Source organism: Cebidichthys violaceus, unplaced genomic scaffold (assembly GCF_023349555.1).
Source record: "Cebidichthys violaceus isolate CVI_PGR_0920_01 unplaced genomic scaffold, fCebVio1.0.p SCAF_1, whole genome shotgun sequence".
NCBI classification, from domain to species: domain Eukaryota; kingdom Metazoa; phylum Chordata; class Actinopteri; order Perciformes; family Stichaeidae; genus Cebidichthys; species Cebidichthys violaceus.
The window spans coordinates 5,062,373-5,086,480 of NW_027176262.1; the positions used below are offsets into that span (position 1 = coordinate 5,062,373).

The 24,108-nt window shown below is 40.8% G+C and overlaps 1 protein-coding gene across 3 annotated transcripts in view; it reads left to right on the forward strand.

The window, feature by feature from the left end:
- Window positions 1-24,108, forward strand: part of LOC137870238 (galactosylgalactosylxylosylprotein 3-beta-glucuronosyltransferase 1) — a 72,479-nt gene that overhangs the window by 37,141 nt on the left and 11,230 nt on the right. Inside the window, exons 3-5 of one of the 3 annotated variants that reach the window (XM_068707285.1) lie at window positions 18,086-18,241; window positions 21,763-21,905; window positions 23,991-24,062. In XM_068707285.1, the coding sequence (XP_068563386.1) occupies window positions 21,794-21,905; window positions 23,991-24,062 (184 nt within the window). In that variant the 5' untranslated portion in view covers window positions 18,086-18,241; window positions 21,763-21,793. The remainder of the gene's footprint in view (window positions 1-18,085; window positions 18,242-21,762; window positions 21,906-23,990; window positions 24,063-24,108) is intronic. The other 2 variants (XM_068707294.1, XM_068707304.1) reach the window with 2 other exon arrangements.

A 24,108-nucleotide genomic window follows, 5' to 3' on the forward strand; every position in this document is an offset into this window, starting at 1 on the left:
ATTGGTGTGAGCTGAATTAGCACTGAGTAATCAAGATAGCAGCCTCTCATCATAGATTTATAGACGGCTATGATTGCTGCCAGGGTGAAATTAACTCTTTCAGTCAGCGGGGAATTGTTGAAAGATGCCTGGCTGAAACACACGGTGCCCCCACCCCTCCACCTCTCTCTCTCTCTCTCTCTCTCTCTCTCTCTCTCTCTATCTATCTCTCTCTCTCTCTCTCTCACTCTTTTTTTTTGTCTCACACACACACACACGTATATGCAGATGAGACGTGTCTGTTCCTTCTGGCTGTCTCTGTAGAGCTGTCACACATGCTGCGTCTTGGAGCACCAGGAGACCGGGGTTGACTTGAATTAAACTGAGAGGATGTCCTTTCCAGATCTGCAGAGGGCCACAGAGACACATCCGCCCCCAGAGAGAGCCAGTCAAAAGACAGAGGGGGGGGGGGGGGGGGGGAGAGAGAGAGAGAGAGAAACGAGAAGGGAGAAGGGAGGTTGAAGATGGGGTGGTGAGGAGGAGGAGGAAGTTAATAAAAAAAAAAGAGGCAGGGAGAAATTGTCTGTGAGAGAGGGGGATGAAAGATGAGGTGGAGAAAGAGGAGGACACTAGAATAAGGAGGGAGACAAGATGAAATCGGGGTGTGTGGGTGGGTGTGTGTGTGTGTGTTTGACAGAAAAGAGAGGGAGGATGAGAGAGAAAGCCAAGAGAAGCTGAGGCCACACCTACAATATAAAGCCTCTCTTCCTGGCCAACACTTGTACTGATCAGGTTAGATACATATATTCAAAATGATTACTGCAATATTGACTTCATGTTAAAAGATGAGTACGGCGTTCATATTCTGTATTTTAAAATCTGCAGTGTGTCACGAAGGGAGCTCTTGAGGAGGACTCGGACGCAGAGTAGAGGTTCAGTTGACAATCTTTTATTTCCAACAAAAAAACACAGGGAAATCCCTGGAAACAAAAAACTCCTCCGAAGAGGGAAGAACGGGGAAATGCTCTGGCTAAACTAATAGAGCTGGGCAATATTAAATACGGGAAGCCAACAAAAACCTCTCTTAGCGAGGAAAGAAGAAAATAACAAAGTAGAACTAAAAATGCTCTGATTTAACTCAAAGAGCTGCAAAGTCAAACGGCAAAAGCCAAACCAAAAGTCTCTTCTCGAGGAAGGTAGTAAACTACAAGTAAAAATGCTCTGATTTAACTCGAAGAGCTGCAAAGTCAAACGGCAAAAGCCAAACCAAAAATCTCTATTCGAGGAAGGTAGTAAACTACAAGTAAAAATGCTCTGATTTAACTCGAAGAGCTGAATAGTCGAAAAGGCAAAAGGCAAAACCAAAATCTCTCTTACCGAGGAAACAAGAAAATAATCAGTCACTAACAAAAAGGCTGTGAAGCAAAAAACGGCACAAGGCCAACCAAGGACTTTATAACAAGGTTCGGAACCGAGGAAACTATGACTTGGACTTGATAATCGCATAAGGCGGGTGTGCAAGACGAAAGGACATGACACACTGGCACAGGACAAGGGGAGACGCAGACTATAAGTACACATGAGGGAAGTGGGTGAACAGGTAGACACAATCAGGAATCAGGGAAGACAATCAGACTGGTGACACATGAGGAAGGGCAAGGAACCTGAAACGAGAGGAGCGTTAATTTCCAAAATAAAACAGGAAGTCACAAAACAAACGTGGAGACAGGACAAAAACCCAGCTTGACATACAGGTGTGACACAGTGTTGTATATGGAGACACAAAAAGTTAAAAGCTAAATAAATAATCAAAGGAATGAATACAGGTCTAACTGCATGCTGTGATCCTGAAAGTGTGAAACAACCAAATACGTTTACAAAAACAGCTCGGTAAAATTAAATGTGATTTACTGGAAAGTAAAGCTGAGTCGATTAATCAATTAGTCGATCAACAGAGAATTAACAGGCAACTACTTTGAAAGTTGATTAATCATTTAAATCATTTGATGTGTTCAGCTTTGCAGATTGAGGAATTTACTGCTTTTCCTTCTCATTACATGATTATCAATTAAATGTTCGGATTTTTAACTGTTGGTCATATAACAAGATGTTTGATGACATCGCCTCGGCCTTTCAAATTGTGAGGGGTATTTTCACTATTGTTTTTATGTATAATGAACCTACAATTGATTTAACTATTGTCAATTATTATGTCATTTATATCACTCTTTTTCATTTTTCATTATGTAATTCTTTTATCAGATTTTGAATACTGTGGGTCTCCATAGGTTGCAGAATCAAACGGCTTACAATGTGTTTGATCATAATTCATTTCATTTAAGAGTTTCTATGCAATTTAAACACATGGCTCATATGGTTATGGGGAAGTACCATTCATTCAGGTAATAAACACTATAACCAGCAATTATAGGCAATAAAAAAAACATTTGCATATGGACGAGAGAAAAGTCAGATGTTGCACACGATGTTAGATGCAAAAAAAAAGAAAGGTTGAACTTTCTGTGTTGATCTGCCTCAGTCTTCATCACATCGGCAGCATTCAGACTAATCTCCCAAACAGAGGTAGACTGTACCAGTATGTAAAAATCTAAACATGCAGTGTACTTTTACAATAGTTACAGTAATGTTCTGAATGTCCTAAGGCTGCAGAACAGATTCGGAATAGAACATCCTTTTCTATATCCCACCTCCGGGCATTGTTATTAACAGTAAGTGCATTCCCTGTTGGGTTGTAGCGGACTGTGTCTCTCCCTTGCCCTGGATGATAAACACGCTAGAGACCAAGGTTTTTGTCGAACAAGAAATTGGAAAATAAATTATTAAGTGAGAATGCGCCTTCCCTCCACCAAAAAAAAAAGCATCCATTGTATTTTCTCCTTATGCTTGCAAACAAGGCAGTCCTTGAACTTCCTGCCAAGATTTCAGCTCGTGATGGGGGGAACTTGTCACTCTTAATACAAGAAAGACACTGTGAGCTCTTTGCAGCGTTTCGTCTGCCCTTTGTTGCACAATCTCTTTGTTCTGTAATGACACAAACCAGCAATGCAGAAGCCCTGCAGGACATGTTTTCTCATTTCAATTTCAGATAATTACATGTAGATGCTGAATTATTCTGAGATTAATGATGACATTCCGAGCATGACGCACAATCATTGTATGTGATTACTTACACACAATGAGCAGTTCAGAGATAATAACACACACATTTTGGTGGTTTTAGTAAGTGCTGAAATGCTTTAATGTTTACTTGGGTTTCTCCACCTACACCACAATTACATTTGTCCCCTTGGCAGTTTTCTGTAGCATTAATTCTCACAAGCCAAGCGAGCATACAAATGGCTGGCCTAAAAATTTGTGGTGAAAAAGCAGCTGCCATGAAAATGCTTAGTGAACGGGTTTTTTTGTGCTTTTTAGTTTATTTTGTATTCCACCAGTCATTTCTCAATGCTTTTTTTTTAAACCAAAGCAGGCCTTTGAATGTGTCATGAAGCCAACCACTAATTTCTAACTTAAAAACTAACTTCTAAAAACAGAAAATGTGTACAAAAATGTTGAAATGAGTTTGTTTTAAATACTTCAAACTACTATACGAACTGCTGAAAGTACTAAGGGCAACAGCAGCTCTGAAGCACTTGTGAAAGGACACATATTTCGCAGACATAGATAATGTTGTATTGTAAGATTAGAAGGAGTAAAACAGTGTTGTGTGCCATGATGCAACTGTTTGCAATATCATTGTTATCAGGAGAAATGTCTCTTTAACGTTTCCCTCTTCAACATTGAATTATTCAGTTCACGGCAACCTGGTTTTTGGAGTGTAAACCATGCACAGAGGAGTTGTATGGCACAGTTACTGTAACAAATACGCAAATTACGGGAGGCTTTCAAACAGAATGCCAAATTCTGGTGAAAAACTATTTTTAATACATTTTTAAGCACACAAAAGGCAAAAATGAGCACAGTAGATCATCGAAAGTTCAGCATTTGAACATCTCCATTCCACCCAAACCGACATGACCCAAATAAGTGGTTCAGTCTCCCAGACATTTGGGAATTTATCCACAAGCCAGCTGGCTGCATCGCTGTATGGTACCTGCACACAGTGAGCTCCTGCAAGATTAGATAACTAGGACTGCTCTCATACTCGACGAGGTCCTGGGGAATTGTGAAAGTTTGCGTTGAGTTGTCTGATGAAACCCACAAACATACAGATAACATGCAGCCATGTGCGCTCACACAAACACACAAGCGCAGATACAAACGCATCCACTTGCACTCGCACACAAACCGGGAGATCCTGAAGGCTTTTAAAGATGTTAAAACACCCTGAAGCCCATCAGACCACATCAGGGTGTGTGTGTGTGTGTGTGTGTGTGTGTGTGTGTGTGTGTGTGTGTGTGTGTGTGTGTGGGTGGGTGGGTGTGTGTCATTAGACAGCTCTAGGCCAGCCCAACTAGCAGCAGTTAACAGGACAACAGCCTTAGCTAAAGCACAACCCCCCCCAGACTTGCATCATCTCCGTTGGGAAGCAAACAGGGACACACCAACATTGTCGCCCTGCGGCTATTTAGCAACAACAAACCCCTCCGAGGCATTCTTATTGCTCAATTTTCTAGCTCAGCATATGGCCACTGTGTTTTTATTCCATTTTATCAGAGCTTTTTGAACTGACATTATTTGAGTCTCATTAGGTTAGATTTAAGTGTGAAAAACACTGAGCGTGGTGGTGGAAGTTGGACCAATCAAGGCGCTGAGGAGAGGAGGGGTAATTGAGACTTGAAACACCTAATCTAGGTAACTATTTAAAGGGGCAGTTTGAAGCATTTAAGGTGCTCTATTGACAGAAATGAAACATAATATTATGTATATGTGTTATGTATAATATGTATATTATGTAGTGTACATGAAAATAGAAATTGGGGTTTTCGTTGCTGAGTAGATCTTCAGAGCAGATCTTCTTCACAGAGTCCCCCGTGTTGTTACCACATGTTTCTACAGAAGCCCGGAAGGGACAAAGCAATCTGTCTCTGGATAGGGTGTTCACATTGCACATATAAAAGGCCACCTTACCTCCCTGGCTAAGTCAGATCCAAGACCTGTGTTTCCATGGCAACAATCTGTGACACCTGCTGAACAATGGCACTTAATGACAAGAGAGAACCTAGCTCATAATTTGTGGTTTGCTAACGTGGTATTGGAGTTGTTTAGAGAGCGCAGTAACCTGTTGGATATATGTGACAGTGAGGACATTTTCAGTTGTTGTCTTTTGCTCAAAAGAAACATCCTGATCCTGACTGACAGGTTAGCAGAAGTACTGAGCCCTGCCACATTAAGAGGCCACAGTATCTCAGCTTTGCAACATGCCTGCTCTCAATGAGATTATATGGTGCTGGAAGTTTTTTTTTTTTTACAGTAAAATGCCCTTGTAACCTTTGAATCCCACCACAAATCTAAAATTGTATTTAGGAGTGAAGGGAGCTGGTGGAGAGAGGTGTGACGCGGTTGTTTAGTCAGCCATGTTTTTTAGCTTGAAAGTAAGTCTTGATTTCCCCAGAATGCATGACAAATTTGTCCTACTTAAGACCAAGACAGCTTTGTGCAAGGGATGATTTTAGACATTTGATTTGGACCTGGACTCTGATGACACCCTGTTGTTTTGGCGGGAAAGGTTTTTCGTCAATGTCTCAAATGAGGGGAGAGCTCTTCAACCACAAAAGATCATTGACTGTACTAGAACATTGTACTGTAAAACTAAAATTGTGGGAAGGGTTTCTGATGCTAAATCACAGGACCATAGTTGCCAGGCAACATGTCCATGTCATTCACCAGGTGTAGTGCCTCTGGGCCAATCAGTTACAACTTGTTTTGGTCTGTAGTAGTTGTGCCCATTCTGCTGGTACCAATCACTGTAATTCAGATTTGTATTCCTGTAATACATCATCATCTAGTTTTGTCAAAATAGCATGTCGCAGATTGTGTGTCGATGCACGAAGAAACAAAAGAATATATGAAGATTAATAGTTGTTTTGATTTTATCATAGACTACAATCAAAGCTGAGAAGGTAATAATGAACAGCGTCATTTGAATGTTGTGAGCTTACCAACCGTAACGCAACAAACTGACACGGACGCATCTGATTGGTTAAGATACAGAGGAACACATACACACACATAGAACCAAAGCAATATGCAGGGGGAAGCTGCTTCATCATGTAGGATCACCGTCTGAAAGAAGGGATGTGTTTCAGAGAGCCTTGACTTCTCAGTTCTGCCTCAACTCAGACCTGCATGAAAAACAATGTCTCAGTCTGAATTGGACAAAGGGGCTAATCAATAGTAAGCTGGTGAAAATCCTCTGCGATGCCCAACCAGAGGTTATTCCATAATGCAACAGCATTAGAGAGAGAAAGGGTCATTTCTCTGCCCACTGGCATCTCGAAAAGGCTCAAGACAAATTGAACATGAGCCAGGCAAGGAAAGCTAACCTGACCCGCCAGATGGTTTGACGTCTGACAAGCTGTCATTGGAAACTGTTTAGAAAAGGGCAGACCTTTTCAAAATATACCTGGCTGGTGATTGGATGAACCATCTGCCGAAAAACAAAGCTTTCAGTGCCGTACTCCAATCTTCTTTCAATAAAAAAAAAATTATGTTCAGCTCTAATATAAATGATGCCATTGCAGGATCTACGCTAACCTCATTGTTGGCGGCGTTGTTTAGAGCGAACATTTGTCTCTCCGTGTCGTCTCTCACACACACCTGAGCCATAGCTGCCATCAGCTCCTCACAGGACGCTGTTTTGGTCCGTGCTCTGGCTTATCGGACACAAATCGTGTGACATGTGATCCCTCAATTCTCGTGTGATCTTTTGACATTGCGAGAATCCAGCTGCTGTGCAAGGTGAAAGGAAAGCACATCCTACTCAAAATCATATCAAAGTGCATGATGCTTTTTGTTGAAAGGCTATCATCACATTTGAGATATTTTCATGTCTTGGCAAACATGCTTCTAAAAGATTTAGTTTGAAAGACTAACAGCACCTCAAAAGTAAACATGAGATGTTTGTTCGCATTTACAACATCAGTAAAAAGATATATCAATATATAGTGTGATGAGTAAAGCAATTGACCTAATTATTACTTAAAAAAGTGATAAATCAAACTATTAAAAATCCATAATGATGATATAACGATACGCTGTCAAACATAGCCATGCCTATGATGCGGCACATAATCCAAGTAAACAGTTGGCATTATTACAGCTAGATGAATAGTTGTGTTAAGCCAGTGACCTTTTCTCTTGCTTAATGTCTCTACTCCATCCATCCAACTAGAAATCTGTGTGGTCCATTAAAGGTCAAAGGCCCAGAGGGGTCAGTCAAACTTCAGGGATACATTCATCAAACTCATGATGACGTGTCACCTCCAAGGGGGTCATGAAAACACATCAGTTTGGGTAGTTACCAACCAAGAAATCTACTTAAGATGTGCATTTCAGTACAGTGGAAGTGATAGATGCTTTATGAAAGAACAAGGCTTTACTTAAGGCCGAGATATTCTAATTATGATCTGCAGGCAGATTGAGTTATTCAAATGTAATATGCATGCATCGAATGTCAAGTGATGAAAGCCGGTGACCGTAAAAACAGAATTAGTATCATTACGCTTTAACATGGGAAACTGTTTAGAGGATGCACTGTGCAATAATACGGCTCTTTAAACTGGAGGGAAAAAAATACCCTTTGAATTGTGCAATCAGCAGCACAAGAAAGCACAGGCTGAGAACACAGTGATTGAATACAGCTCTGATAACACATGATTGTGGCTCAGTCCCATCCACAACCTCCCCTCTAACTTTGTTACTGACCAACCCTCCCTGGACTTTACAGCTGGATGGCCTAATTGGAGCCATTTCCACATATCATGTGTCAGCCCCAAGAGGGTTAATTACAGATGATGGGTCGACCCAACTCAGCTATTCTTTAGTCCCTCATAAGGGTCCTATGGTTCAGTCTAGTGAAGGATACAGTAGGGTTTCCCTCAGCCCACAGGCTATTGATCACCATTAGGAGGGGAAAAAAAGTCGTGTTGGCTATGGTGTGTGACTGTGTCACTATGTGCACTGCAGAAATGACTCACCTCTCTAATGCGTCAAAACTAAAGGGAACATTGTGATGGCTGTTGTAGTTGTTGATGGAAAAAAAATACATTGCCGTGATACTGGGAAAATTGGAAAATGATAAATCCTACTTGCTAATGGTTTGACATTTTTTGAAATACTATTATTTGCTTTTTTGCAAAGATTTAGATGATAAGATTGATACTACTCTCATATCTGTCTGGTAAATATTAGACCAGCAGCCAATTAGCTTAGCACAAAGAAGAATAGGGGGAAACCGCCTACAAGCACCGCTAGAGCTCTCTAATAGACACAAAACCCAAAGTGTAAGAAATCACAAGTTGCGGTTTTACTGGGGCTATGTTAGGACCTTTATCTTGACAAGACACAATGAATTGAGCCTCGGCTTTCTGGCAACCTCGTGACTAGACTAGAAAAAACTCCAGGAGCTGCTTAACTGCGCACGACCAAGAAAAGGTCCAGCATGTAAAACCGCACATAAAACCAGAACTTTTTACATTTTTACTTTTTTTACTCTTCAGTTTTTGTACAGATTAAACAAACAAGATATAACATGTTCATTTAAACATGCTGTTAGGCGGATTTTGTTAGCTTAGCACAGAATCAAGCTAGCGGTTTCTCCTGTTTGAAGTATGTGTGCTAAGCCAAGCCAATTGATGACGGAAGCATCATATTGTACAAAAATACAAATTTATAAGTACATTTATGCAGCATATTTCCCAATATGTCAAACTATTCCTTTAACATCAGCATTCTGAGCATTTTAGCATTGCAACTGTGAGCATGTTCGTATTCTGCCATTAGCATTTAGCTCAAGTCCAGCCTCAGCGTATTTGAGGGACTTGGCAGCTAGCAAGACCCTTATGAGATAAGAATATGTCTGGCTTGGCCTGGTCATAAAGGTGTTTACTGTTATTTGGAATTTGTTTTGGGGTGTACTCTAAATCCTGTCCCTCATTACTATCATCGCTATGACACAGTACTATTTTCACCATGCTTGCACAGCACCCACAGAGCTGAAAATCGCCAGTGGTTCTGGTGACAGTGTTGCCGTCAGTCAGCACCGTGCTCTTTATCTCAGCAAAGTCAGTGCTCCGTTGAGTCAGTGACACCTCTGTAATGTAGCATCAGCAGACACACAGTCGCCGTGTCAACACTGTTCTGTCGGTGTCATCTTTCCGTGCCCCCGGGTGCTCTTTAAATGCGACTGTGCATAGCCGCATTCAAGCAAAGGACAAATAATAATAGTAAGTGATAAGCAACGATTTGAAAGGTCAGCAAAGAGCGGATTATCAAGGCTCGGATTGAAATGTTAAAGGTGCCTTGTTTTTACATTCAACTGGAAACGATGCTGACTTGCTCCTTCATTAGGCCTTTATTCTACATCATCACTTATTTGACATTCTACCAGAGATCTTCAAATGTCAGTGCTTTTAAAGTGGTATTCAAGAAATACCACTTTTGTGAAAGTGGTGCATACGTGCTTAACTGTTTTTGATATAGGATTTTAAAAACGTATGTGGAATGAGCACGTTAAGGCTGCTGCTGAGAATCATTTTAAAATACAGTACAATGAGATGCGATTGCATTGGTACGATCGGGTATTTTTCTCTTGGTAGTAGCAGGAAATATGCTGACACATGGGTTTTAGTTGCTTTTGCATGTCTATTTTAGTCAGTCTTTGGACTTCAGCACTCTCAATGAGAGCAATGACTTGCAATACGTCATCATATACTTTTAGTATATCTCATAATGTTCAATAAAATATGCTGCATAAAGCATGAGCAAATGGAATGACTCACACGTGCAGTAAGCATGGGAAATATTAACAATAATGTTGCATCCACTAATTGCCAAAGCTATTAAATGAGTCTCCACCAGAAATTAGCCTTCTCCCGGGGGCCATGTTTTACTGGCAGGTTCAAAGCTAATGACAACATGTCATAGAGGGAAATCACATATACCAACACTCTGACTAATTATGTAATTAAGAAAACACCAGAGATGGACATGAGCAAACTGGCAGCTGTGTTGAGTCCATAATTGTTAGGTGCCAAGTTCATCTGCCTCTGGATCAGACGTATCCTTAAAACCTCTACTTATCCTGGGGAAGGTTTTGCTGTCCTCCAGCACTTCGCACATGCTGCACTGCTACACACCATGAAGCCACACAGTGTCACCATGTTGTTCACTGAGCTCCACTCCATTATCCCCAAGGGCTTGTCCGTCCATCTGAGGCTACTTGTGTTCTCACATGTCATTTTCCATAACATCAGTCCTAACTTTTCAAATCCCCGTTTTCTTTCTTCATTGCTGATGCAGATCAGGACAAGTATTAAATATGTTGTAATAATAAAATTCTGTTTGTTTGATTGTGCAAAAAAAAAATCCTTCAGATGCGTTATGATCCTGATCCATAATCCAAACAAACGGAGAGTTTTCTTAACAAAGAATCTCCTTAAAGAAAGCATCCATATTTAATTTTCTTCTCTATTTACTCCAATTATTTTCCCTCCCAAACAAAACTCTCAGCTACTCTGTCATTGCATTGGATTAAGTCCCCTAGGTTTAATTAGCGATGATCAGATTCATAATTATATATATTTTCCCTCCACAAGGGCATATAATTGGGGGACTTTGACGCTGGGGAATTTTTCATCGGAGAAATTCATGTTCTAACCCTCATTAAGGAACTCGGAGCTCTAGCATGTTGAAGCCTGAGAGCGAGAACTAGTAGAGAGTCGAACACCTAAACTCCCACTCAGGAAACGGCCTTTAATTAGCTAATGAATCTGGGAGCTCCCTCCGACAACCTTTGACCTTATGCTGCGGCATAATAAGCCCGTTCACAGTGCGAGACATGTCACATGTGGTTGAAATCAATGCCCTGTACAACAAAACCAATTTTAATGAGATAAACGCTGTGCTTTCCCATGCATTGTTAGGAACTGTTCATGAATCATTCCTGGAGACTCTCCAAAGGGTGTAATGTATTGATTTAGTGTCATTTTCAACAAAAGCCTCCGTTTCATGATTCAAATTGTTAGTCATGTTGATGGCACACAAAGGATCAAATGTCATTTTAGTGATAGTATTGCCAAACCTCTAACGGCAGCAGTGAAAAAAACATATAAGCCATGAATATGTCATTAATTTCCTTGATGCTACAGAGCAAATTAATCATAAAAAGGGGCTTTGGTGACCAGTCAAAGAGTAATTATTAGCACACAAGTTCAGACAGTGTTATTTATGAACAGCATGTATTCTCATTTTCTATAATTACAAGTACAGTATTTATAGGAATACATGTGATATATTGGCAAATACTTTACGATTTCTACAATAATATAAGGCGAATGCCAGGAGCCTGTTAGCTTACCTTACTATAAAGACAGCTAGCGTAGCAAAGTTTGCCTACCAGCAGCAGTAAAAGCTTACATCCTTTGTTTAATCATACAGAAAACTGTGCCGAAAGAGTTTTCTTGGCTGTAATCAGTTGCCAGGCAATCTTAAATAAGCCTCTGGGGGCGAGGGCCGATATTTCTGTGGTTCTCATGTAGCCAGCGATCCGGCCACTTCCTTTTCGGTGCGCTGCTCGTTGTTTACACTCCAATTTGAGAACTCGAGATGCGTGACTGGACTTGGAGTTGAGAGACGACGTGTACAACCGGGTTGTTTCACAACTAGCCAGTTGACCAGCTCATTTTAAACCAAAAGAATCGAAATTATGGTCAGACGATAGCTGGTGGGTTCTGGCATTGCCGTTACGTCTCTTTGGTTTTCCACACGCACTGTTAACCTGCATTCAACCAAAGCCCGCTCGAACGTGAATGTGAAAATGTCAAAACTGTGGGCTAAACTTGCAAAAGTGCGGTTCTGTGATAGTTCTTTGATTCGATGGAGTCGTAAACTTTTAACAAGCCAAATCTGTACGCATCCGTTTATTACACTAATCACCACTATAAGTCTCTTAAACCTGCTTTTAACCTGTGATGCCACTTATGTTTGTTTTTGTTCCTTACTGTTATGTCATCTCTTTTGTTCATATTGAAATAGCTTTCATTGTTTCTGTTTTATCATGTAAAGTGCCTTTGATTACCTTTCAAAGCGCGATATCAAATAAATGTAATATCATTATTACTATCTTTGACTCACTAATAATCAGGTACAGTTTCTAGAAGTCGCAATGAGGAAACCTTTGAGATAGGGCTGCTCTCCCATCTCTCTGCTGTCCCCCCATGACGACATGTCCCATAACTCCATTCTGATCAGGGCTGAGCTGTGCTGACCCGACACGGCAGGTCCAGGTCTCAGCGGCAGCCTCTGCAATCCTGGCGTAGCTCCTTCAGTCTGCTCAGCCAGCTGTGAGAGGCTGCATTGTGCTCCCAGGTCCAGCATCGGAAATGTGTCCTGGGAGAGCCGGACTATAAATTAGTCAGAATAAGTTAAGGGCAGGCTGCGCTGGGCTATCCCCCATGGTTATCAGCAGAGACGAACGTGCCCGAAGGTTGGTGCTCTTAAATCTTCCATCATTGCTGAGGCAGCCTGATCCAGGCATGGACTGGAGCCATCAATCAGGGCCAATGCTCACAGCTAATGGGTTATTCAAGTTTTCCTGAAAATGAAACAGCCATCCCCATCATCTAAATCAAGTGTGCGAAACAGCACTCACTGCCGCAAATTTCTTTTATCAAACAGCATTTACAGTGATTGGTCTGCAAATAGTGATGACATGTTTTGTAGCGGCTTACACCAGCTATTCACTCTTTGATTACTAATTACTGCATAAATGATTACCATTTAAACTAGTATGCTAGAATTCCAGTTAGCTCGAACATGAGAATATGACATGATCGTAAACAGCATAGCTGCTCTTCCAATAACAGCCAACCACAGTATTCCTACAGGAGCTGCCTTCTCGGCTTTGCTATTATTAGCTTTACTACTCAAAGCAGGTTTCATGAGGAGAGGATCAAATTTCGAAGAGACTCGTTCCACGGCAGGTGTGGATTGGATTGATGGGACAAGTAACACAAAACTAGCATGAAGGCGACCTTTCACTGAACCCGTAGAATATGAACAGTAGCATAGCAAGCAGAAGCACGGCTGGCAGAAAATATCAAATTCAACGGAGGAAATGCTTCCTCCAAGACAAGCCGTTGTTGTTTTTCTCACAGGAACAAGAACTTTAAACTCTTGTTCACATTTTTAACTCTGCTCAAGATTTCAGAGTAACATTGAACATCAGTTCCCCCCCTTACTCACAAATAAGTTTAATTAGTTTGTGAGAAAAAGGACAGTCAAACTGCCTCAGTGCACCCCAGCCTTTAACACAAGATCGTTTTCGACCAGCCTCCAATTGTTTTTTTTTCATCATTATATTTTACAGTTTCTCTGTCTGAGAGGAAAGAGAGACTAATAAATTGAGCATATTAATAAAACAGAATTATTGAATATATTGTATGAATACTCTAATGCAAAATGGACTTTAAATGTTGTTGAGGTATCCTAAATTTTGAAAATGAGAATTGTTACACCCGTCATTTATGCAAACACACACACACTTACCAAAAAATGAAGCATGGTAGACAAGAACCAACTAAAAAGATTTTGGTTAAAATCTTGACATAATGTCAGAGTTTGCTGATACCTATTTTGAATGCATGCGGATGCAGAATGTGCAAATAAAGGCCTGTCTTTGTGCCACTTATAGTTCCTTGCTACTATCCATGAATTATTTAAATGTGTAACATTGTAACATTACAAGCTGTCGGTTTACATCCAAACTTACCAGAGAAACGAAGCCAAACTTCTGTACATTTATTGAACTTTGTGATAATGTTACGACGATTCTGGGCCTTGAAATCCAAAACCAGGACTATGAGAGAAGCTTAACGTCAGAGAAAGCCTATGATCTCCTGCTCCTGGCTTACTGTACTTCAAAAGCAATTATGCCTGTGAATCAATGCCCAGATTCAAAATTCACTTTTAATGACACCTCTAGGCGAAGCTTTTTGGGGGGCTGTGACAGTTACATCAATAATGATCCACTCCAATGACATGTTTTCCAACTTTCCCCAGATATCCTTGAAAACTGTTCTGGGCTTTACCGAGCTGGTCGGAGAACAATGAATTCATAAACGAAAGCGAGAGATTGGACGTACCAGGACACTCTATCTCCAGAGAGGCTCTCTTCCCTGTCGACTGGAGAGCACATCAAAATGATGCCACAAAGCAAGCGAGAAACGGATTATGTTATTATTGGGTTCTCTGGAAATAGGAGATGGTCCAAGGGAGCTCAGAAGTCAGAGGGAGACTCGATAACAAACTTGGAAACATGCCCTTGCTTCATCTTTGCCTCAACTTTACAAATCTGAGGAAGAGAGGGAAGAGGAAGAATGTGTGAGCCTGCCAGTGCTGATGTCTCTAATATACTTGTCAATGTCAGGGTTTGAGTAATGAATTAGTTCAGTGCCTATTAAAGTATTTGTATAGCCCAAACAATGGTTATGCATTTTAACCATATGTTAAAATGTAATAGAAATATATTACATTACATTACGGTCATTTAGCAGACGCTTTTATCCAAAGCGACTTACAATTCAGTATCTATCTACACACCGTAGACGCAGCTTTGGGAGCAATTTTGGGGTTAAGTGTCTTGCTCAAGGATACATTGACATGAGACTAGCGGAGCAGGAGCCAGGGATCGAATCGCCGACCCTCTGATTGAAAGGCGGCCCTGCTCTCCACTTAGCCACGGTCATATCTTTGCCATTAATGAATTTATTGTTAATTTAATCTCACACATAAACTTATTTCTCTGGATACTTAAATACTGAAAACTGCCTCGGATTAAACCTGAAGAGACAGTCATTTCAATTTGCCCAATTAGAAGAATCCACTTAGCATTTGGCTACAATTGGACAAGTTGAGCGTGAACGTTTTTTTTCTTTACCTTGGAAATCTTAACTCAATGAGTACTTGCTTGCTTATTTTTCCCGTACTTTCAATCACTTCTTGTGGTCTTCATTAGCGGATTGAGTTTGCTCAGTGCTCATTGCGTGGCTTTGGTAACTTTGGTCAAAATAAATTCCATTTCCACAAAAGCGAATTAAGTTAAACAAAGCCTTTTGTAAGTGGCATTGCCAACATAATAATAAAGAAGAAAACATATATATCTTTATGGTATATGAAAAGGAATACATTTGTCTTATTGCCAGACAAAAAAATCACTTGGGGCCTTTTTTGTTCCAATTACTGCCTTCTAAATCATCTGAAGGTTTATTATAATAAAACAAATAATACTTTCCAACACAAATGAAGCTAGACTCATAGGAAGGTTTAACGAGGCACTCTGTGTCCTCATGCAATAACTTGGAGGTGTTACATTTACAGTACACTGTGTTTTCATTATGTTAAAGCTGATGCACTTTGGTCTAAAATGATATTTTTAAGAAGTTTGAATTTATTTTATAAGTAAGAGGGAGGACTTTCATCCAATTTCTTTAAAAAAGCAAAACGACTGGGAGTTAAGATTATTTAGAGCCATATAAGCTTTGTGTATACAATATGGGAATAATTTAGTAGAAATTACTTCTCAGCTTCTTTATAACCATAAAATCATAATGATAAAGTTAATGATCATAGAAAGAGACAGTGTGCTGTGTTGTCCAACACAAGGTCCTAAAACCAGTGGGAACATTATAATGTACTGTCTGATCACTCTTGAGGTGTACTGTTGTTCTCCCATACTTTTTATCTCACACACAGTACCAGTTTCACTCAAACCCAATAGAGAACATATTGTTTCGCCCCTCCCGCTTCACCTTTTGGGGGTAATGATGTTAGTTCAACAATCAGAACAACAGTTTTCACACATGACATCGTTGCTGTGATTCTCTATTAATCAGCGGCAGGTGTTCCCTTCACAGCTGGTTAACTTGTGCTGATGTGAAAGGCTGTCGAGCTTCATTGTCTACCATTTGCTGCAGATTAGACTAAAATTGATCAGCGTGTAAAACAGTGAGAAATGTAAGCTGCGGTATTGGTTTTTGTATATGTGAGTACATCTGTCATCCACTTCAACTGACAACAATGTGCTCTACAGTCAGTTCTGACCAGAGAGATCGCTAGCAGCTCTGTTAGGCCGCAGGCCGCTTGGGCACAACATCGCTATGCGCTAAATAGCGTTAGCATGCTAACATGCTCCCAATGCCAACATGCTGATGTTTAGCAGGTATAGTGTTTACCACGTTCATCACCTCAGTTTAACGTGTTAGCATGCTAGTATTTGGTAAATAGCGCAAAGAACCACTGAGACTGATGGTAATGTCATAGATTTGGTGGGTGTTTGGTTATAAACCAAAGTATTGGACCCATTCAAATTTTATTAAGTTAAATCTTCCTTTAAAAAAGAAGTTAATCTTCCGTGGCCCAACACAACTAAAATGTGTAAAAGCCAAAGAAGGAACAAAGACTTTTAATAAATGCATTCATCATATCCCCCAAAAAAGCATTAATAGCTCTGTATATTCTGCACATAACAGCAATATGAATTCCAGCTCCCTCCGGCTGGCAGCCCTTTCCACGCTTGTTTGTTTTCCAAACATTTTCTTTTAAAAATGTTTTGCACTAAGATGCTGCAGCGGCCTGTTGGAGGGTCTGAGATTTTTGGCAGGTTATTGAACTATACAGTGTTCCCCTCTGTTTAGCTCCATCACAATATATAGAGGCGCTTGTTGTACAGAAATCAGAGCGACAACACTGTCATTGCGACTTTGCATGCATGACAGTACCTGGCAGCGTCTGTAAAGCCTTTCTATCACTGTTGTTTAGTTATTTTTCTTGGCACTACAGTGCTTGCTTGTCGCTGTCATAAAAAAGCAAATAGCCTGCTGCAGAAGCTGCGCTAACCCATGAAGACCGTTCCTCTTATTCATCTTTCATTCCTTTTTCCACACAACTGACATCAACCCTCAGAAGCATGATACTTCAGTTTGAGAAATTGGACAATGTGTCGGGGCAATCTGAAAATAGATTGTTTTGAAATTTAGTACCCATCAAGGACACACACACCCAACAGAATTGCTGGATCACAGGCAATTTTCCTTTTTATACAACAGTGTGGCTCAGTAAAAGGATTCTGGGAGTCCTGCTGTTCATTCCCCCAAAACTACATATTTGCAGTTTATATGATTCTCTATTACAAAGCCCCTTAAAAAAAAATACAGTCTTCAGCCATTCAGTTTTGCAGCTGATGCAGCGTGCAGACATCACTGGCTGAGTGAAGCATAAGCCTCCATAGAAGCAGTGTTCCCTCAGATGTATTTGAATAAGACATGATGCCAGTTTATTTTTGTAACATCCCCCACCCTAGACTGTTGGCAAGCAATGGAGTTGTGACTAACCCTCTTCCATTTTCCACATTAGGCATGAAAAAAAAAAGAAAAACACCGACTCTGTGTCTGTTCAGTTCAGATTGGAGTCAATGAGGTAGAATTATCAATACATGTACGGTATTAACCGTTTCACACAGAGAGCAGAAATGCAGCATTGTAAAGCACAGCAGTCGTGTACCACTGGAGGAGCGAATCCTGCTGTGAATCTGAATCATGTGCATCCAAATTAGAGTTCATTACTTCACACTGACACACTTTTCCTCAGCCGCATTTTCAGCCCAACCTCTTTGATGTTAAATAATGAATAGACGTCCAACAGCCACACCACTCACAAAAGGTGTCTAGAGCCAAGAATTGCTGTCAGGCTTTGACTGTTCAAAGCCTGTCCAAGTGGCTATGTTTAAACCTGGCTGACTGTCCTTGAATGTCTCATGCTGGTGTGAGTGAGAGAGGGGTGAAGGTACACACTGTGAGAACACAAAGAGACAAGCACTCGCAATCTGTCATCACTGAATCATATTCACTGAACTGTTCTTCCTTTACAGGTCTGGACTCGGTGTTGCCCGTCTGCGGCAGAGGAAGAGGAAATAGTCGGCTGAGGTGCCATGGAGGACGTCACCGCTACGTAGCTCGTCCAGTATGCAGTGTGGCCTTCCCAGCTGCGCATCCCCTGTGGTGCCATGATCCAGTTATAACTGTGGGTAAGCGTCCAAAGGCTTTTTATCGTTCATATGGATGTTTTAACTATATGCGAGCAATGTGATTAAAGGGGCATTCCCCTGATTTCACACGTCAAGGTGAGTTCACTGGTCACAAGGAGAGCACTGCCGAACGGTTCAGGAGGGGCTTCGTCAGGCCTGAGAAAATCAGCCTGATGATGTTATAGTGATGTCATTAGAGCATTCTCGGCTCTTGAGAGCTATTAGAAAGCCTACGTTACAAACTTGAGGTGTGGAGTTTGAAAGACGTGGGCATTTACCAAACGCGGTCTAATAAAAGATACTATCCAATTGCCTCATGGGAAATTAGGAGATGCAGTAAAGCCAGTCTGTATTTGCAAAATGAATCCCCATTCTGTTGTTTTCGGGATTAAAAATGACCTGGGCCAAGAGATAATTAGATCAAAAGTAAGGTTATTGTAGGTTTCTTCCATTAGCGAAAGCTATCATTTTTCAGCCACCATACTGCTAACAGAGACACTTCCCAATACCAAGGACCAAGGGAATATTCACAAGGTCAAGGAATTCATTTCACATCAAATGTGAGCAATAGTAGTGTTGTGTGATAGATGTTAAGCAGTATAATAGTTTGTGCTCCCCGAGGTCCATCCAGATTGCACAGGGAAGAATTGTCAGAAATGACTGTATTCGCTTCAGATAGAGTCGATCTGGCTTTTTAGATATTTATAGGCTGTAAAAGGATTGTTTGCATTTCTAGCATTTGTAAGCAGGTCTAAAAAGCTGAAGGTGATCTCAAAGAAAAACATCTGTTGCCCCATGTTGCCCTTCGAAAAATGTGGCTGCATTCTGATACACTTGCTGTGGGTCATTTTCTGTACAACTTACTGTACTTTACACAACTGTGCAGAGCCACGCACAATATCTCCAGTAAAGTCGAAAAAATGCAGCAGAACCAATTTTTGTATCAATAAAAAAACCCGTACAGGTGCGTGATGTGTCAGAACTATTCACACACCTGATTACTTGGACATTAATGGTGTATTTATTTACAGAGCTCAATGAACAAAATTGGCATATACAATTGTGTTGAACCTCAATATCCTGCCACCTTCCCCAGCAGTGGGAAAATGATCACTGTGAGAAATGTGATGACTTGCTTCCTCATGTGTAAAGCTGTAATGAATATGCCAAACACCTGTGCTCACATTATGTCTGTTTTTCTCCTTTGTGTAATTGAGCAGATCAGTTAATAACTGCATTTTTCCAGTTAGGGCTCGGCGTAATGCCAGCAGCCTATTAAGGAGGAGGAGAGACAGTCCCTGGGAGAGACGGGGAGGTCTGTCATCCTTAAATTCAGTGTAAATGAGCTACCAAAGTGGCAATGCAGTAGGCCCCACAGCACAGGGAGTGGACACAATAATACGTATGTCTGAAATATAATGATGTCATCCAAAACTAACAGACTACAACAACTTCTACATTTGTGAAAAATGATGTCATCATTTTCGTTGAGACTTTGTCAGAGTGATTCTCATTTTCATAGTTTGTGGGATGATTACCTTTAACGGTGTATGTTTGTGTCATTGTGTACTTTAAAAAAAATCTAATATCTCAATAACATCTCAATAGCACATAATGTAGAATCAGCGTCTATACGCTCAGTAACGACATTTGGCAAATTATTGCTTAACAATAAAGCTGGAGGTAAATCAAAAGAATTGGTCTCATTCCTAAAACATGCAATTTGCGCTTAAAATGTTAACAGAGTGTGTTTAAGTGCTAGGCCTCTTTTATTCCAGGCCTTGAAAGGCCAGCTCCAATTCAAATATTCAATCATAAATTTGAGTACCGCCTGAAGTTGTCCAATCATACCTTCACAACTGTAACCAGGCATAGTTTATCAGTTAAAAAAGCCCCGTTTCTGATTAGAGCTTCCATTTATTTGCCCGTCCCTGGATGCTATCATAGTTTGAGGTAATGATAGCAGCTGGTTCTGCTCATTATGGTACAGTGTTTGGTTTAAATTCCTCATCATACTTATAATACTACATCAGCCCTTTTACCCCTTTTTAGAGGCTTCTCATTTCCAAATGAGTCAGCTGGAAACATTAAGACGTCAGCCTGAGACATTGTTTTCAATCAACTCGTGGAGCTAATGTTACTAGCTTAATTAGCTTACATTAGATGGTTATATTATCTGTTTCAGTTGGAAAAGGCGGGGCGCACCATAGACATGTCTTAGTAATGTATACACTGTATTACTGTATTTACATCACATAAATAAATAAAACATTGGAACACATTCAAAAACTCAAATTTAGTTATACCAAAGACCTGTTATATTATCTCCTGGCCTGGTGGTGGGTGGTGCAGTTATGGAGACAGTATAAAAACGTTAATGAATAAAGTGAACGCATAGAAAGGCCTGTCACTATGAGAATGCTAACTGGCTCCTCCCCTAATTTCAGTTATAGGACCATGACCTATGCCTTAGTTTGTGCCTCGCATGCATTCAGGCAACAGAAGTAACCATTGGTTTCCACTAAAGATAATTAACTGAAGATGTTTGGATAAAACTCAGAATGCCATTTAAAAACCATTACTGCTGTTGAAGCGGTAACTGTTTCTGGTGAACTCCCCATCGCTTACATTTAAATCACAAATTGCACCTTTTAAAAGTAGCATTAAACCATTAAGAGAAGAGGAGTGCAAGTTAATATTAATACGTTTGTTAAACCTTAAGAAAAATGCAATGCATTGGACCTTTTTAATGGAAGCTATGTAGAGAGACCTGCTACCATTTTGTTAATCCAATTGTGACAAATCATTTATAAATGAAATTTTCAAGATTCATTTGTCGATGCTATTTCAATTCATTTACAGTCAATGCCTGTCATGCTGTAATTCGATTTTTCAAAGGGATACAAAGTTGAACCAAACAATCTGGACTGAGGGAAGGGCACATATCCCAAACAGTCAAGCCGCAGTCTGCTGACATTGTTTCCTGCCATTTGGCCTGTGACTAGTTATAGCGCTGGGCATGAAGTCACTGATGGCACCCATGAGCTCATTGGATCGACAGAGGGCACAAGCTCCTGCTCCACGGTCTCCTCTGGTAGATTTGACCCTCCTTTTGTTGGCCGTGACACACTAATAGATATGGTTTTATTTTATAGTGTTTTATTATTTTACTGTCTTACAGTTTCCTGCAAAGGATGAACGGCACCTGCGCCATCATCTCACTCTTACTGTCTTTTAATGAGGCTGTAATGGAGCTGTGTCTGCTGCAGAATAATATTCTATTTTGTTTTAACAGCTCAGAGTAAACTGTGACACAATTTCCTTTATGATGCTTTTGGTCCTCATGAATATGGGTGTCTTCCAGTGCCTCCCCATCCCCAAGTGATTGAGATTCAGCAACTTATATGTTTGCTTGAAAGGTTGAAAAGTGAACATTTTTTAGACGTTCAAAGGGATTCTATGTGAAATCCTGCGTGTTACTAATTGCAGAATGATAATACATCCGTCTTTTTTTTCTCCAGGTAATGCCGAGCCAGATAACCAATCCTGGAGATGCCGAAGAGAAGAGATATTCTTGCCATCGTGTTGATCGTGTTACCCTGGACGCTGCTCATCACTGTTTGGCACCAAAGCGCTATAGCTCCGCTCCTCGCCATCCGCAAGGGTACGCAGTGCACTGCACTCCACGGGCAATACCACACCTGAAGTGGGTCCTCGAACCTAACGACGCACTTCAGGTTTAGACAACAGGCCGTTCATTTAGAGGCACTCACTAACTACGACCACCAGCTTCATCAGAGCTCAATGACACTCGTCCAGTCATTGTAAACCTCATCAGTGGGGATTGTTTGGTTACAGACGCATATATGCTCTCATACATCAAGGAGTTATTTTTTACATCGTATATTCAGTCTGTCAATTGAATAGAACAAATTTCTCAGCTTTGTCTAGTCTTCTTTCAATTCTCTTATGTTGACAATAACTATTTTCTAATGCAGTATGTTACGAAACATTCGCCATGGCCTGTTTATCCATATTTTTTTTCTGCACTGTACAGCAGCATGTCCACAATTCGTTCATCCATTTAGGTTTAAACTATTCCCCAATTTCACTCACTCGCTCACTTACTCACTCACGTTCAAATTCAGTGCAAATTCATTTTAGAGTTTGTTTAATCAGCAATTTGAAATAACAAATGTCTGCTCCGTTAGCGTCACGGAATGTCTTCCATCCGACGTGTAATATCACGTTTGCACACCAGTGTGAGTCATTAAGACGCACACTCATGAGCCTCCCAACCGTCCCCCAGACACCACAAACCAACAGTGTAAAATGTCAAGCATTCGGCAGAGTAAACAAACCCATTAGAGCCACTGCAAATCAACAGAGCTCTCTGCCCTCTTCTTATAATGTCATGAACGCACACACAAGGGTTAACAACCAAAACAACTACGCACAATTGTCCTAAAGCATTCTGGAGTCAACAGCTACAAATGATATTGAATAATTTGTTTTTTCAGCTTACCTACACAGCTAAAATAGTGTCTGATTAGATTAAAAGAATGCCATGACTAGGGTACTAACACATTTATTCCTCACCGAATTCATTGGTTTTATGAAAACAGTGTTGACAATTAAATACAGTGAAGACACAATGAAGTCTACATAGAAAAAAGGTCTGCCCACAGGCCTCCTTTTGTGTGCTCTTAAAAGAGAAGCTAGAGGTGCTTTTTGGCAGCGCGCTCGCTGGCAGCCTTTGTCAAACATCTGGCCATCAGCAGATTGTGTTAATCTATGTGCCGCAGAAGAACCCTCCGTATGTCGGAGGTGCGACTGGAACTCGGGCTGAACAGTGACGAAGTTCACCATTAGCTGAAAATAAATTAACAACTTTAATGACTCACTTATCATATTCTATCCATCTTGCCCAAACTATTGGGGCCAAAGTTTCACAGCTTGTGTCAGAGGACTTATTCACCACTGTTTACATGCAGCCCTTTAGTCGGCACATTATTCTCACTTATACATTCAAAATTACGTTCACCTTATTCCAGAAGAAAGAAACAAGAAAGCAGTGTGTTAGTGGCACAGCATTCACTGGTGCTGCAGCTGCTGCGAGCTTTGATCATTAATTCTGTGTCGTGTCAAATGCTCAACATGACCACAAAAGTAGTTCACGGGAAAACAATTCCAGTTTTCTACTGCTTAATTTGCATTTGGTGTTACCTGGATTTTCAGGCGCCAGATAACAAGTGTGCATAAAAGCGAAATATCCGCCAATGCGAGCATGTGTGTTTTGGGTTGAGCAGAATAACCAAATAATCGCAAAAACAATTTCAACCCTTTTCCATGGAGTCATTTATGAGCCAAAATATCTTGGTAGCGGAGTGTTCAGTCCCACCACAGTTAACCATAGCATTTTAGGTCATGTTTAGGAATCTCTGGGGCAATATATATTTATAATGAAATGAATGTGAACATTAATTGCAGCTGCACAACTTCATAACTACATTGCAGGAAAGTAGCATAGTGTTTAGTATGGAGGGGACATGGAGGGGCAGGCAGAGGGCGAGGGAGTCCATGGTGGAGTGGGCACGTCTCCTGGATCCACACACCCACATTTTTCTTCCTTTCGGAAGAAAAGCCCAAAGGCAACGCTGGGGGAATCTCTCCCCTCCCTTTCCTTGCCCTGTCTCTCTGTCCATCAGCTGTGTTATCCTCTCACGGTGCCTGCTTTCACTTTTTGCAGCCTGTCACCATCTAGTAAAAGAGATCTTTATCATTCCAGAGAGGCTTGCAGTCCGTCACCACCGGCTCTCAGGTACACTTTACCCCTATTGGGTTTAAGTCACCTGAGGCAAATATAC